At 44.8% G+C, this 16,149-nt stretch overlaps 1 protein-coding gene across 1 annotated transcript in view; it reads left to right on the top strand.

The window, feature by feature from the left end:
- The first annotated feature begins 823 nt into the window (after positions 1-823).
- HMGCLL1 (3-hydroxy-3-methylglutaryl-CoA lyase like 1) overlaps positions 824-16,149 on the top strand; it is a 54,850-nt gene continuing 39,524 nt past the window's right edge. The window contains exons 1-4 of the mRNA XM_060272491.1: positions 824-940; positions 3,496-3,504; positions 9,858-9,935; positions 10,510-10,617. Of these exons, the coding sequence (XP_060128474.1) occupies positions 824-940; positions 3,496-3,504; positions 9,858-9,935; positions 10,510-10,617 (312 nt within the window). The remainder of the gene's footprint in view (positions 941-3,495; positions 3,505-9,857; positions 9,936-10,509; positions 10,618-16,149) is intronic.

The following is a 16,149-nucleotide window of genomic DNA, read 5'->3' as shown; positions in this document are numbered from 1 at the left end:
GAACTGCTGCCATCCAACTCTGAAGCAGATGGGCCAATGGGCAGAATTCTGCAATATCAGTGGTGATGCATAGGCACTCTTAGAGTGCTAAAAAAAAATTCTGCTTTTTTGACATCACCTCCTCTCAGACCGCAGCTCTCTCACTATGAAAATGGCCCAAAGTCAAGTCTTAGTGAGCCCTGCTGAAAATTTAATACTCTTAAGTCATGTCTTTTTGGTCCTTATTGCTGTTCTCTCTTCTCGTAGTTCTTAATGGCGTGAGCAGCGCTTAAAGAGGCTCTGTGACCGCCACCTACTGGAACAGGAACTAAATATTGCTTAAACAGACTCCCCACCACCACACATACTGCGCGCACCCTCTGCCTGCCCCAGTTTAAACTTCAGAACGGTTACAACCTTCCTTACTAGACGGCAGTCTAAGGAAGCAGTCCCACCTAATTCTGCATGGCATGATCCAGCTATTCGTCAACCCCTCGCGGCTTCTGTGGTGGAGAGCGCAGCCTGGCCCTCTCCCTTGCCTTTGCTGGGATGCGCTTATCCCGCAGCTGCGTTACCTGACGAAGGATGCTGAGGCTGCCCGAGCATCCGCAGCATCAGCATCACGACGCCGACCCGGCGAACTCCTGGCAGCCCCTCTCGGCCAATGAGCGGCGCCGCTGGCGACGGCGACTCCTCGGATTGGCTGAGGCGGGCGCGCTGCCTCCGCGCTCTCCGGGCCTCGGTTCCGGCGCGGGTTCCTGCGCAGCGACGGCAGCGGCGATGGCTGGCCGCGGCCGCGGGGGGACGAGACGGCGCTGCGGGCGACCTTGAGGAAGCAGCGGCCATGGGCAACATGCCGTCGGCGCTGAAGCACTGCCTCAGCTACCAGCATCTCCTCAAGGAGCAGCTGTGGATCGGAGAAGCGGCGACGCAGCCTACGGCGCTGCAGCATCCCGGGCAGGTACCTGAGCGCTACGTAGGGACGGGGTCGGCGGTGATGTAGGGCAGCAGGTGCCCTCACCCCCTCCACCCCTGCCGCTTAGGGGGACCCACCCGATCCCTGACCCTGACCAGCATAGGGTTAATGGGAAAGCCCCCTTGGATGGTTTAGGCCCCGTCAAGTGGGTGGGGCCCCTACTTACTTTGGACTTGGAGGTGGCTCCTCTATATTGTGCGGGCGAGCACACACACACACTCACGCTCACACACTAAAATTTCCACAAATGTCACATAAAATTACATAATACCGTTTTCTTTTGTTTTATTGACTTCCCATCCCATTTTCCATGGTAGTTTTTTTAATTCACCCTGTCTTCATGCTTTAATATCATAACCATTATACAATAATCTCTCATTCTTTCTGTTGCTCATGGTTCAATTCCTGCTTGTGAATTCATCATACTATAATATGTGTTTAAATAGTCTGAAGCCTGGCGTGCTATGGTCCATGGGGTCACGAAGAGTCGGACACGACTAAACGACTAAACAACAACAACAAAAAATAGTCTGAAAAGGCTTCCATTCTTCCATAAAACAGTCATCATTAAGTTCTCTTGTTTTAGCTGTTAGTTTTGCTGATTCAACATAGCCCCTCTATATTACTATGTTTACTGCATTTCTATCCCACTTTTCCTCCAAGGAGCTCAAGCTGGCATACCTAGTTCTCCTCCTCTCCTCCATTTTGTCCTCACAACAACCCTGTGAAGTATGTTAGGCTGAGAGTGAGTGGCTGGCCCAAGGTCATCCAGTGAGTTTCCTGGCTAGGTGGGGATTTGAATCCTTGTCTCCCAGGTTCTAATCTGACACCAGCTGCTAACACCACATTGGCTCTTTTTTTACCTCTCTTCAATGTCCAGCCCTCCCCTGTCAGCACAGGTACTACTTCCTCAGAAGCCAATGCTTACTTTCCCCGCTCAAAGCTAGGAAATAACAGCTAGCAGAAGGAGTCCAGCAAGCAGCAGCACCTGCTCCTTTCAGTTGCACCACATCATCCAGACAGAGAGCGAAGGCGGCAGGGGCTGCCAGGAAGAACAGCCACATCTGCTCACTCCTCAATACTGTCTCCTTCTCCCTCTGGTTGGTGGGGTGGAATGGAATTGTCTGCTGTGTGCTGCTGTTAACACCAGTCCTTGATTGTTCTCCTCTCCTTTCCTTGTGGGCTTCCTTGATCCCACATTGCTGCACAGAGGGAGTGGACAGATGAGCAGACGTACCTGCTCCTTGCTGTCATCACTGCTCGGATGGGTGAGTGACAGTTTTAAGGAGCAGCCGCCACCGCCTCCCAAAGTCACTCACCTGAACTCTGCGATGTAACCCCAGTTATCCCCCTGCTGAGTCCAATCCCAATGTCTGTGCTGCCCAGAAATAGTAGGCAGCTGTCTCTGCTTCCCCTCAGTCACTTGTCCTCTTCCAATAGCCATCACTGTCCAGAGCCTGTGTTTGTAGGCAATCAGGGTTATAGTTCAGTGACACAGCACATAGTTTGCATATTATAAAAGATGCCAGGTTCAATGTCCAGTATCAGAGAGTCAGTGCCAATAAATACGGGCAGTACTAAGCTGGATGGACCAGTGGCCTGGCTCAAGTTCTCATGTTCTGAAGTGAGAGGACCACCAACTCCATTCACTCACCTGTGCTTTCCTTCTGGGCAGTGCAGTGGTTGAAACTGCTCTCCCTTGGATGGCGTGGTAGCTTCTTGCTTTGCCACCCAGTAAGGGAGAGGAAGCAGAGTTGGAAGTGGCCACTTGCTGCTCATCTGATCACTTGCCAGTCTCTCTGGGCAGCAGCAGCTTGAATTGGGGACCAGCAGGTCCAGTCTTCACTGGTGTGCCACCCAGACAGAAAGATGGAGATGAGCAAGCAAGCAGAGGCAGCAGTCAGAACCACTGCATCCCCTTGCCCTCTGGGTCAGGGGTGGGGAACTTGTGGCTCTCCAGATGCTGTGGGTCTCCAGCTTCCATCAGCCACAGCCAATATGACCATATGCCAGGAATGATGTGAGATATAGCCTGCAAGATCTGGAGGGCATCAGGTTGCCACATGCACCTGTCAAAATCTCTAGTGCAGTTTCCCAAGTGCAAGCTGGATGTGAGGCATTTGGGGGTAAATGGGCATAGTCTGGGGAAAATGGGCTCACGGGCCAAATTGGGGCTTGTGCCAGGCCAGATTTGGCCTATGGACCAGAAGTCTGTACTCTTGTTTGATAACTAGCACTCTTGAGTTGAGCAAGACCATGTAGGCTCCAACTATCCCAAAGCAGTCAGGAAGCCACACTTCCTGACTCATCTCTGAGAGACAATTATAATTTCCTTTTTTTTCTCTTGCACTGTTCTGGTAGCTAAAGCCCAGGGTAGGCATTATCCACCCTGCCCCCAGTGTGGTGTCACCTCTTACAATGTCAGTAAAGCCACTTTGACAGTTCCCCCCAAAATTAGCTAATGGGACAGGATTGCCATATGGTGTGCATCATTATTTCTGCCTTATTGAATATTCTCCAATATGAACTTTTTGATATAGGAAACATCTGTTGAAAAATCCAAGCCTCCGCTTACAAAGGTCTAACCCTTGGGTGGGCAGAAGTGCATAGCTTTTGGGATTGGAAATATTTGAGTTGTGTAGAAAGGGGTATATCGGCTGACATAAAGTTGCAAACAAACAAACAAAACAAAAACCCAAAGCCCTCTTCCTTTTCACAACCAGATGTAAGGCAGCAGGTCTGCACTGGCTTGGTATAGAGAGGATGTTTTTAAGGTTGAGAGCCGACAATCTGAAGCTCAATCCAGATAAGACTGAGGCACTGTTAGTGGGTGGTTCCCTAGACTGGATGGATGGGAGATTGCCTGCTCTTGATGGAGTTACACTCTCTCTGAAGGAGTGGGCACGTAGCTTGGGGGTACTTGTGGATTCTTTGCTGTTGATTGAGGTTCAGGTGGCCTCAGTGGTGTGGATTCCACAAAAAAAGAGAATTTAGAGAACATTATGCAAAGTAACTTTTGCGGAGGGGCAGAAAGTGAGGGAAAGAATATTCTAGAAATATTCTCAGGGAAAAAAGACATTTTGGCTCGGCTCTGTAATGGACTGTTTTGACACACATTGAGTCTTTACATTTTTAGGGTACCTTTAAAGCACTTTAGAGGCACACCATATATAGATATATAGATTGTGTGTATGTGAACTTGCCCTTAGAAGATCTGCAGAAGGTTTTCTTTGGTGCACAAGGAAGTAAAACAGAGATAAGCCAAGCTCTAAACATCAGAGGAAAATCTGCTTCCTCTTATGTACACATTCCTGATGAGTTTCAGTCCTTGGAGGACTTTAATTTTCCAAATTAAGTAGTTGTCAAATGGGTAAATATCCCTTGGAGCGTTCTATTATTTCAGAAGTGTTTTGATCTAATGGATTTTAGAAGCCATTATTACTTCTGGTAATCAGTTTATTACCATTAGATGTCCTTAAAAAGTCTGGTTTTAATTTTAAGGTTGCTAAAAGTCTTAGATCTTTGGAACCATTTTATTGCTGTGTATTTTCCATCATGTTTTCATTCTCGGGCTGGCTACTTGCTATCTGTTTATGTTCACACAGATTTATTTTTCTCTTTCTCTTCTTGTGTACTGTATACTCTTGTAGTACGTCCATCAGTGTTACAGTTGTTTGTTCTGTTATTACTATTTTGATATCCCACCCCCATCTTGGGCAGGTTTAAAGGACAATAAAATATAACCAATCACAAAATAATTGAAATATTTAAAATTTCATTCCTCAAAACAAATATCCTAAAACAACAGATCAAAAATATAATTGAAATGATTATTAAATTGACAAGTGGGGCAGGAGTGGAATGTACATCCACAGGGAGAGAATTTGAGAGTCAAGGCACCACCACAGAGAAGGCCCCGTGTCATGAAATTGCACAGTAGACCATATTCATCCCTGGTACCATGATCAATGTGCTGGTTGGAAACTATTAGAAGACGTGTTCCTTTAAGTACTGGAGCCCTAAGCTGTACACCTTTACCAGGACCTTGAATTGGGCCCAGTAGCTCATAAGCAATCAGTGCAGTGCTTTGGAGACTGCTGATACATGATTCCATTTTGTATCACCTTGCAATAATCCAATCATGAGGTTACTAGAATAAGGCCATTTTAGGGGTCCACACTTCTGCTTATTCTGTGCCTAGAAAGCATGGGACTGAGAGGTGCCCCACTGCTTTCCTCAGGGGCAAATGTTAATCCACTGAAAACCCAATTGATGGGTTTTCCTGGGGCAACACAGTGGGACAATCAGAAGTGTGGACAAGCTCTTAGTCCATTTAGATGGTGAATGAGCTTGGGCACTGAATTATCCTCAAAATACCCACCTGTTCCTTTGGGAGTAGTATCATCCTTTCCAGAACAGGCCATATCCCTAATTCTGGGATCCAAGTTGCTGGAGTTCAGATTATTGGTCCATCCCATGTTCAGCCTCTCCTGAGCCAGGAGTCATGCTAGTGACACCACCATCCGAATCAACAAATGACTCATCTCAGTGATTTTTTTTTAATAAAAAAAAATAGATGTTGAATAGCAAGGGGGGCAAGATGGAACCCTGCAGGATCCCACTGGAAAAGTGCCATGGGGCTGAGCAGAAGTCCCTTAACACTACTTTCTGGGAGTGGTCCTGTAGGAAGGAGCAGAGCCACTGTAACCCAATGTTCCTGACTGGAAACTCACAGTGCTGCTCTGTATGGACCCCATAGTCAATGCTACTGAAAGTTGTGGGGAGATCTAGGAGAATCAACAGGGTGACACTCCGCCCATTTATTTCCCGATAATGGTGATCAGGGTGACCAAGTGGTGTGTCAGTGCTGAAACCAGATTGAAATGGTTCTACATAACTAGCTTCATCCAGGACCATCTACTGCTGGCTGACCACCACTCTCTCAATCATTTTGCCAAGGAAAGGGACATGGTAGGGTAGTAGTTGTCCATTTACTCCAGAGGCCAAGGAAGGGGCAGCACTACCCCTCCTGCAATGAGGCATTAATCGCTTCCTTGACCCACCCCCTTGACCTTACAAGCCATGATGGGCAAGGATGATAGGACCAAGTCAGACATTTGGACCATCTAGTTCAGTATTGTCTACTTGGATTGGCAATGGTTCTCCAGGGTTTCTGGCAATCATGCCTGTAGATGCCAGGGATTGGACCTGCGACCTTCTGCGTGCAAAGCAGATGCTGTACCTAGAGCGATGGTCCTTCACCATGTGGTGGATCTTCTGTTGATTTCCTTGAATGCCAGGTCTCACATCCCAGGAAGGGATTAGCAGGCAGCTGCATGTGCTTGTTTGTATCTGCATGTGGGTGTCTCAAGTTTGTTTGCTTTATTCGCTTACAGTCGGGATAAGTTTAAAGAAGGCTGTAATTCCATGATTAAAGGTCACTGGCATTTTTCTGTTATAAACCTCTATTTTCATCAATTTATAACCAGCATGCGTGTGTGTGGAGGGGAATGTTTTCATGGAAGTATTTGGCAAACAACATGATCTCAGGCCCTGGTAGTGCTTTTCTCTCTTGCTCAAATGAGGTAGCAGAAGAGGGGTGGGGAACTGAAATTTACTTTCCGATTTACATGGCAGTACTTTTTATTTATTTATTGGGGGGGAGGGTGGGAATGGCTGGTTTTACAAGCTGTTTGTTCTTCTTTGGCAACACCTGATAAATGGAAAATGCTCGAGGCTCTTAGGCTTTCATGTATACTGTTTCCTTGTTGCTATTCAACATAATTTAGCCATAGTGCTCACCACTTCACAGAGCTAATACCTAATTCAATAACCAGTCATTATCTTTAATCATCAGACATGCATTTTTTACTGGATCAAATTTAGGAAGAAATGTTACATTGACAGCCCATCAGACAACAGTTTTGTACAGCATTAACTGCCAAATTAAGGCTTGTTCTTAAAAGAAATTTCCTCTAGCTTTTAATTTTTATATTTAAATTCTGGCTTAGCCTAAGTTTAAACGCGATTTTTACAATTTAAGTTCTGGTTGACAGGAGTGATTTTTCCTCAGGTTTGTTCACTACTTTTGCCAGTTGCACATTTTGATGTTTATATATTTATATTTTGAGTGCACGCTGAGCTTTTCAAGGAACAGAGGTTATTTAATATTGTGTAAGAAATTCCTGCTATTCTGAACCTACAGGTTCTAGTATGTTACACCCCAGTTTCCTGAGCAGAGAAGTTCAGGGGCAGCATAGCAAGATTTGAGGTTGTCTCCAATCTAGAACTTGAGTAGACCCATTAAATTAACGGAACTAGGTTCATTATGTCCACCATTTTGATCCCACTGCGGATCCACTCCATTTAAGAATATCCAACACACATTAAAAGCACATGGGTTACTCTAATGAATTCTGGGAACTGTATTTGCCTCTCAGAGGGCTGCAGTTCTCAGCACCATTAAACTACAGTTCCCAGGATTCTTTGAGAAAAGTCATGTGCTTTAAATGTCCATTAGATTTACAGTACGGCATGGGTTGTTTCTCAGTGGGTCTACTCTGGGTAGGAGGACTACATTGGATACAACCATTGGAGGAGAGAATATTGGATATATTTTTTTATTTATAGGTTGTAGTCTAGCAACATCTGGAATGCATCACATTGGTGATCCCCTACAATATGCAATAACATGTTCCTGACCTTTGACTCCACTTGTACACGCAGGTTTACGGGTGTGTGCCTGTGCCAGTCAATGTGACAAGATTTGGCTCATAACGGTTGAAAATTATTATGACAATAAAAGCTTTATGCACGTTTCGAACGCATCCTGTTTAAGGTATGATATGTTTAGCACACTTCAGATCCTCTTGCTTCTTTCACAGATGTGTTTATATCACGAATGTGGCATTTGCCTTGTAAGCGCAATTATCTGATAATCATGGAAAACCTCAAAATGCAATGCCCTTTTGTCAGGAGGGCTTCCACTTATAAGAAAAAGCACTTTCCGAAAGGGGTGTGTGGGGGGGGTGTTATTTAGCAGATGTGAAAGTTTTGCCTTTATATTTAAATAAAATAGGTTTATGTTCTCTGCAAGTGTGGGCCCAGCTTGGTCCAAGGAAGGTTTAGCCTGCCAGATGCCGTATGTGATCAGAGATGTTGTGCAGCTGTTTCCCATTTCTTTTTACACCACTCACATAAATGCATAGTAACTGTATCGGATTTTTCCCCCAACTGTACTTTAGCAGTCATTGAAGGATGTTACTACATGGGATTTAATTTAACTTGCAAAGCAGTTTGTGGCAAAGGAGGTGACACCCACGATGGTGGATACAAGAGATGTACCCATTGTGAGGCTCATTTCCCAAGTTTTAGTTTCTCTCTCCCCTACCCCTGCCCAATTGGCTTCTGTCTAAGGCAGGGTTTCCCAAACTTCGCTCTCCAGCTGTTTTTGGACTACAACTCCCATCATCCCTAGGTAGCAGGACCAGTGGTCAGGGATGATGGGAATTGTAGTCCAAAACCAGCTGGAGACCCAAGCTTGGGAAACTCTGGCCTAAGGCAAGTGTAGGGAAGCTGTGACCCTCCAGTTGTCCCTGGACTACAACTTCCTTCATTGACAATGCTGGCTGGGGCCTGTGGGACATAATCTGGAGGACTTCAAGTTCTGAACCTCTGGTCTAAGACCATGGTTGAAAATGGGTTTTTCCTGAAGGGATATTTAAAGAAAGGAATGATAGTGGGGTGTTAATGGCTGTCAGGGGGACGCCATACAGAGAGCCGCCTCCTGTCTCCTGATTAGCTCCTCACCCAGCCTCAGCACAAGCAGCGAGTCAGGAGAAAGGAATGAGGAAGCGAGCGGGGTGGAAAGAGGGCTCTGTCAGGCATCGGAGCCCCAGCCCCGCTATGGAAGAGGGTCAGGGGAGGAGAAGTCTGGAGAGATGTCGGACACTGGGCTGCCAGAAAGGAGACCGTTCCCTCCGATGCACGAATTGAGGCGCGCTCCCACCCGTAGGGGTGCCCAGGCTTTTATGCTGGGCAAGAACCCGGAAGAAGCCATTGCGGGGTTCTGACTCGGACTAGGCAGTCATGTTTGCTGAGATCTTTGCACTGTAAATAATATGCACAATAAAACTCTGAAAGACAAGATGGAGTGGAGCGTCTTTACTCAAGAGTAGCCGCAGATGCCTCTGACAAAAGCCAAACCCCACTTCTCAAAGTAGCCCACAAGACAAATGGTCATAGCCAAGCATCCCTTTTTCACCTCTGGATTGGTAACTCTGGAGCAGATTTGCCGCAGGTGCTGCTAGTCACCAAGCCTTAGGGTACACAGAAGCTGCCTTGCAGAGATAGACCATTGGTCCATCTAGCTCACTGCTCTCTACATTGACTGGCAGCATCTTTCGAAAGTTTCAGATAGGGGTCTCTAACAGAAGATACCAGGGATTGAACCTGGGGCATTCTGCATGCAAAGCAGAGCAGTTGGTTTTAGATAGTTTAAAATAATAATAATAATAATAATAATAATAATAATAATAATAATAAGTTCACAGATGTATGTTTTGCCTGTGTAAACTTTATTTTTGGAGGAGGTATGATCTATCTGAGTGATCGCAGAATTATTTTTCTTAATTTCCCAAAGTGATAGTGGTGGTGGGGAAATTATACTGGGCCCACATGTTTCCTGACAAATCTCTACTTTTTAATCCTAACACTGTGGGAACACCTCGTGGTTATCATTTGTGGTTTGAAGAGCACTCTGCACATATTCCGAGAACTTTTTCTTTGTTAACTTGCACACTCCTGGACTAGTCCCTAGAACTGGAAACAAAACTCTTTGGCCCCAGAGAGGGACCCCTAGCACAAATTATCTTTTATTGATTTACAAACTTTTCTGTTTCAGGAACTGCTCACAAGTGGATTTCCTGAATTTGTTAAAATAGTAGAAGTCGGGCCAAGAGATGGATTGCAGAATGAAAAGGTAAGTGGACAATGTGAGTTGAAGTGCTGAGTTACGCATGAAACCCAGGAAGTTTAAAGCATGAAACGGATCTTCTGAAATATGTATGACTGAAGTGCTTCAGTGTGTGCATGAACTTTGGTTTCAAATGCACACAAACACACACGTATTTAATTGATTATGAGGGGATTCTAATATCTTTTAGATGACATTTCTACAGCAGGCAGGAGGAAGCTGTAGCCAGGAGCAATTGGCAGGCAGCAGGGGCCACCACGGACCTGGCTTCCCAGCATATTCATAGCTACCATGTACCTGGATGTTGCGAGGGCCGCGTGGGAACAATGTTGGGGGCAGGGGCACTGCTGGTGTGCTCACATTGCCCTGACCTCCCCACCTCCCTGTCATACTCATATCCCTGTAGGTGTGACAATTTGCTTTTGCCTGGAAAAAAAATAGCATCTATCTGCAATATCTGCCATTTTTATTTTATAGCGTTTAAAATACGTGTTATTGTTGTTCAAAATGCTTTTGCCACATGCTACATTTTGTACCAATATGGGTCTCTCTCTCCCCCCCCCCCCCGACTTTCCCACAGGCTATTGTCCCTACAGATGTCAAAATTGAATTCATCAACCGACTTTCCAAAACAGGCTTGCCTGTCATAGAAGTGACGAGCTTTGTTTCTTCGAAATGGGTACCTCAGGTAGGTAAAATGAAAAACGCATCGTACAGAAGGATCCAGCATTCTCATGCTATGTAGGTTTCCCATAGCAGGAATGTCTTTCTGAACCACCATCCCCCTACTTATGCCTTATACCTGCTAGTCACCTCCCACCTGACTTTGCCCTGCCTTGTCCACGCTTGGCACTCAGGACAGAGGAACGTATCAGCTGCTTTATGGCAAATCAGACAATTGGGCCATCAAGCTCAGTCTTGTTTACGCTGACCAGCAGTGGTCCTTTAGCGTTCCACATGGGAGTGTCTCCCAGCTCTACCTGCAGATGGTGGGCATTGAACTTGGAGTCTTCTGCTGGCAAGGCACCACTGTTGTCATCCCATATTTCTACGTAGAGCCTCTAGTGCTCAGTTGATAGCAAATCTCACATTTTACTATTGTAGCAACAAGGGAGCAGAGCCTGGTTTAAATCAGCTGGCCCAATGAGTTGGAATAAGAATTAAATGTTCATCCAGTGGAGGTGCAAAAGCAATCAGCCGCTGTAGATATCAAATCCATCTGTCTTCAGTAAGCTTATAATAGCAAGTAATTGACCAAAGTGATCCTCAATATACCAAAAGCCTTCATTTATTTCGGACAATTTCCTGGACTGAATGGGACTTGGCAGCCCTTTCCGAATCAATAATGTTAATTGGGTGAAACAGAAATATTCCTGGTGTTGCACTGTGCTGGGAAGAGCGTAGTATTAGTAGTGTGCGTCATGCCACAGAGAGATTCTGTGTTAGTTTCCTGTCCTCACCCCTCATGAGATTAATCTATAGAGTAAATGTTGAATTTTTTTTTATCATAAAGTTGCCAAGGAATGAATGGCTTTTGAAATAGGTAGGTCTGTGTCTGTTAACTATATTAGGATCCCAGAATGGGTTTGAATTTAGGCGGTTTGGTGGTGAAGATTGTGGCCTGAATTTGGCGCCTTAGTTACTTAATTGGCGCAGTTTGACAGCTGCGTCATTCAATGCAGAGCTAAAATGCAAGCTGCACCTGTACCCCAACTCTTTCCTCACTGTGCCAAATTTGATGAAAAAGCAGGTGAGGATGGCGGTAAAGCAAGTGGTTACTTTGTCCCAGCTAAAAACCTAAGATACTTCTTCCTGACCTCAGATGCAGGAAGCTACTGCCAACAAGGCCAAGGAAGTCCTGCTGAAAGCAGAGAATATGACAGATCTTGCCCCTTGAGCTCTTCACCAGCCCCAGACTTTGCAGCAACTAAGCAGACCTCCGAAAGCATATTAGTGATTTTAGCTGATGCCATGGTTGCTGCTGTTTAGTTGTTTAGTCGTGTCCGACTCTTCGTGACTCCATGGACCAGAGCATGCCAACAGATGCCATGGTAATCTATTTTAAATCAAAAGAACTCATTGAACCACCGAGTGCCCTCCTGCCTGAGTTGAAAACCACCTTAAAAGAGACAGCTGCTGCTGCAGACTGCGCTCTAGAGCTCAATCTCACTTTTCAGAATGGAGGCCAAGAACGGCAAATAACAGGTGAAAGTTGGAGGACGTGGAGAGTTTGAGTTGATCCAAAATGTTTTTGCGTTTTAGGGGGTTGAGGGAGGGAGAACAGGATCTGGAATCATTCTTGTTCACCTGGTTATTTAAACCTCTGTCGCCAGAAGATGGATAGAGTGTTGCATGTAGAAAAAGCCCCACCCCGTTAAGCCAAACCAGTGTCTACAGGGCTCTGTTGTGAAATTATAAGATGCTTGCACAAAGGAGAACATTCTCAGTGACTCGTTTCCTTTCATGAGGTTCCCATCCAAGTATTTCAAGATTTATTGCCTAATACCCTGAACTGCAAACAATGGATGAAACCAATCACTGGGAAGCCTAACGGGAGGAACAGCTGGTGAAGAGCAGATCAGGCAGCTCTGGGCAGCGCAGGGGGGGGGGTATGAAGCATTGTCAGACGTTTGCAATGAGGGATCATGGGGCTGGCAAGCCCCTTGACCCTCCCCAGCTATAAAGCATGATGACTCAGAACAGTTCAGGAAAAAATCTGGTTCAGGAGAAAGACCTGGTTGTATACAGTGCTTGAAACAGTTTTCAGCAGGCATAGGCAAACTTGGCCCTCCAGATGTTTTGGGACTACAATTCCCATCATCCCTGGCCACTGGTAGGGATCATGGGAGTTGTAGTCCCAAAACATCTGGAGGGCCAAGTTTGCCTATGCCTGGTTTTCAGGAAGAGTTAATCAATCCCTACAGCACACATGCAGTGGTCCCAATCAGCATCGCCACCCCTTCACTATTTGAAAGGGGGCGCGGAATTGCATACCCTCCAACATGTCCAGGTCAAAAACCGGGATGCACGTCTTCCAGGCCATGCTCCTGGGTGAGTGACCCATGCAAGACCACAGCCAAAGCACTTTTTTGGGGCAAGATCGTCGTGCCCAAAATGACCACCATACTCTTACGTGACAAAACGGGGTGTCACAGTTTTCTCGGGACAGTTGAGGGGTATGGAATTGTATTCATGTATCTCTGTCATAATGTATAGTTTGGCCCACACAAAGGAAGGAAATCTGCCAAACCTGGTAAACTGTCTTGCTATCATGTTCCCCATTTTTTCCTAAAAGCTCACACTAAAAACTCTGTCTAGCTCACTACGCTAGAATAAATTACTCCAGCTCCTGTTGTACTCCGTCTTTCCCCAACCTGGTGCCCTCTAGCTGTTTTTGACTACAGCTCCCACTTTTCCAGAACATTGGCCACACTGGCAGGGGCTGATGGGTGTTGGAGTCCACAAACATCTGGAGGGCACCAGGTCAGGAAAAGCTGAATCAGAACAGAGGACAAAGTTGTTCCTTCAAGGAATATCTACAATCTAAAGCAACCATATACCTCCCTTTTCATTCCTCCCCTGATCTTTTTTTTTTGGAAATGTGTTTTTCATTTCTTCCTTTTCCTGTGAGCCCTTTTGGGTAGCAAATTTGGCCTAGGCTTTTTTGGATGTTGGGAGAGGGGATTTTATTCCCATTTAAAGCCTGAGTGTTTTGTTTGAATGGCTTAGTTGATATTTAGATTAAGTTCTGTTTATATGCCATGGCCATGATAACTTGGAGATGGAGTGCAAAATTCTTAGCGCACTTTATTTTCCCTGGTCCTGAGAATAGATTGACTAGTTATGTTCCCGTCTCCTTTTTGTCTGCCTGCCTTGCATTTTAAAGCCCTTTTACCATTTCCCTGCTAATGTTTTGTTTGGCAGAGACCTTCTGGAAAGAGCCAGAAGAAGTAGAAAAAAAAAGTTCTGCAGTAGCAAAGGTGCCATCTAAAACAGGATCCCACACCTATAATCGAAATCGCCAAGAATGATAAAGGGCTGCCATTGAAAGGCTTATTGCTTAAGTATCCTGTTGCACTTTGAAAGTTAATTGCCTAAATGTTAAAAGTACATGTTAAAGTAAGACTCTGCTTACAAGGAAAATATTGAGGGGACAAATACATTATATAAACCTTATTTGCAATGATTAAGTTTCATGGAGCTTGAATTGCACTTTCACTTTAGCCTGTTAATTGTATTTTCAGTTATGCTGTAAAAAGTGCAGGATTTTGTCACATTGGTGTACCATTATGTTAACTATTTGGTTTCAAAGGTTTCCCTTAGCCTAGGAAGTGTGGGTAACATTCTTTGTTTAATTAAGGGATTAAAGGTTTGGGAAGAAGAAGCCAGGGTTCATTTCTGTGATTATTTACTTACCCTACTTTGGCCCTGCTTTCTTAGAATGCAAGTAGATACTCTGCCAGGTAGCAATAATATAATACCAATTCTATAAAGCATTAGAAATATTTAAAACAACAGGAACAGTGCAATCCTATACACGGCTACTCAGAAGTAAGCTCCGTTGAATCCGGTACAACTAAGGCTGTGTATATATACTATGCCTTCAAAACACACTTTAAGCACATTCCCCTCAAAGAATTATGGACATTGTGGTTTGTTAAGGGTTGCTGAGACTTGTAACTCTGTGAGGGATGAACTACAGTGCCCAGAATTCTGTGGCGCTCTTCGGAAGTCGAAACCTCCATTTTGCGCATGCGCAAAGTGCGATTTTGCGCTTTGCACATGCGCAGACCGCACACACCACGAAAATACTTCCGGGTTAGCGGACTTCGGGAGTCCTTTAGAAGTTGAGGCATTCAGAAGTCGAGATACCACTGTAGTGTGTTTGCAGCCCTGCTTTTAAATAAGTACATGTAGGATTGTAGCCTGGAAATATTAGGTTGCAAGGGTTATATAGGCTGGAAAAAATAGGAATGAGAAATCACCTAGTGCCACGGGGATAAAATGTAAAGGTTTTTATGCAATGTAAAAGCAGTTATTGAGTTGAATCCACACACACACACCCCTCCTTGATTGGAAATCTGCCCATGGGATGCTCCACTGAAGGAGGTGTGTGTGTGTTTAAAAATTGGGATTTTCTACAGAAATGGTAAATCCAGATTAAATAGGACATAATATGGGGTGGCATTTTATGATGATGTCATGAGCCTTTTAAAATGCTGTGTCTATTCACTTCCCTACAATGACGAAACTGCAAAGGGATCAGCTTCTCTGAGCACACAATACACTACTATGTAGAAGTGCCCAAAGTATCTTGACAATGAAGTAACAACAATAATTTATTATTTATACCCCACCCATCTGGCTGGGTTTCCGCAGCCACTCTGGGTGGCTCCCAACAGAATTAATTAATTAATTATTATTAATTATTATTATTAATAATAATAATAATAATAATACAGTGGTACCTCGGTTTACAAACACAATTGGTTCCGGAAGTCTGTACTTAACTTGAAGTGTACTTAACCTGAATCAAACTCTCCCATTGAAAGTAATGGAAAGTGGTTTAATCCGTTCCAGATGGTCCGTGGAGTACTTAAACTGAAGCGTACTTAACCTGAAGCAAACTTTCCCATTGAAAGTAATGGAAAGTGGATTAATCTGTTCCAGACGGGTCTGCGGAGTACTCAACCTGAAGCGTACTTAACCTGAAGCGAACTTTCCCATTGAAAGTAATGGAAAGTGGATTAGTCCAGTCCAGACGGGTCCATGGAGTACTTAAACTGAAAATACTCAAACCGAGGCGTACTCAAACCGAGGTATGACTGTAAAGTGATAAAACAGCAGACATTAAAAGCTTCCCTAAACAGGGCTGCCTTCAGATGTCTTCTAAAAGTCAGATAGTTGTTTATTTCCTTGACATCTGATGGGAGGGCCTTCCACAGGGTGGGCACCCGGTAAAGGAATTCAGGTGGATGATGTGGCAGCTCTTTGCATTGTTGCATCTCTCCGTGATTGCTAACATAAGTTAAATGGCCAAATAGGAACATAAAAATAGCATGCATAATCTTTCCTCACCCATGGCTTTGAAATGCAAAAAAACCCAACAACTCGATGATGCCATCAAATAAGCTATTTCATTCCTTTAAGAAAACTTTTTTAAAAAATTAAGAAATGCTGTTGTTTTCGCACTAAACATAGACACCCAGAGATCCAATCA

Source organism: Zootoca vivipara, chromosome 3, assembly GCF_963506605.1.
Source record: "Zootoca vivipara chromosome 3, rZooViv1.1, whole genome shotgun sequence".
In the NCBI taxonomy this organism is placed as follows: Eukaryota; Metazoa; Chordata; class Lepidosauria; order Squamata; family Lacertidae; genus Zootoca; species Zootoca vivipara.
Note: the sequence above shows the minus strand (reverse complement) of the source record. Positions and strands in the feature narration are given on the sequence as shown.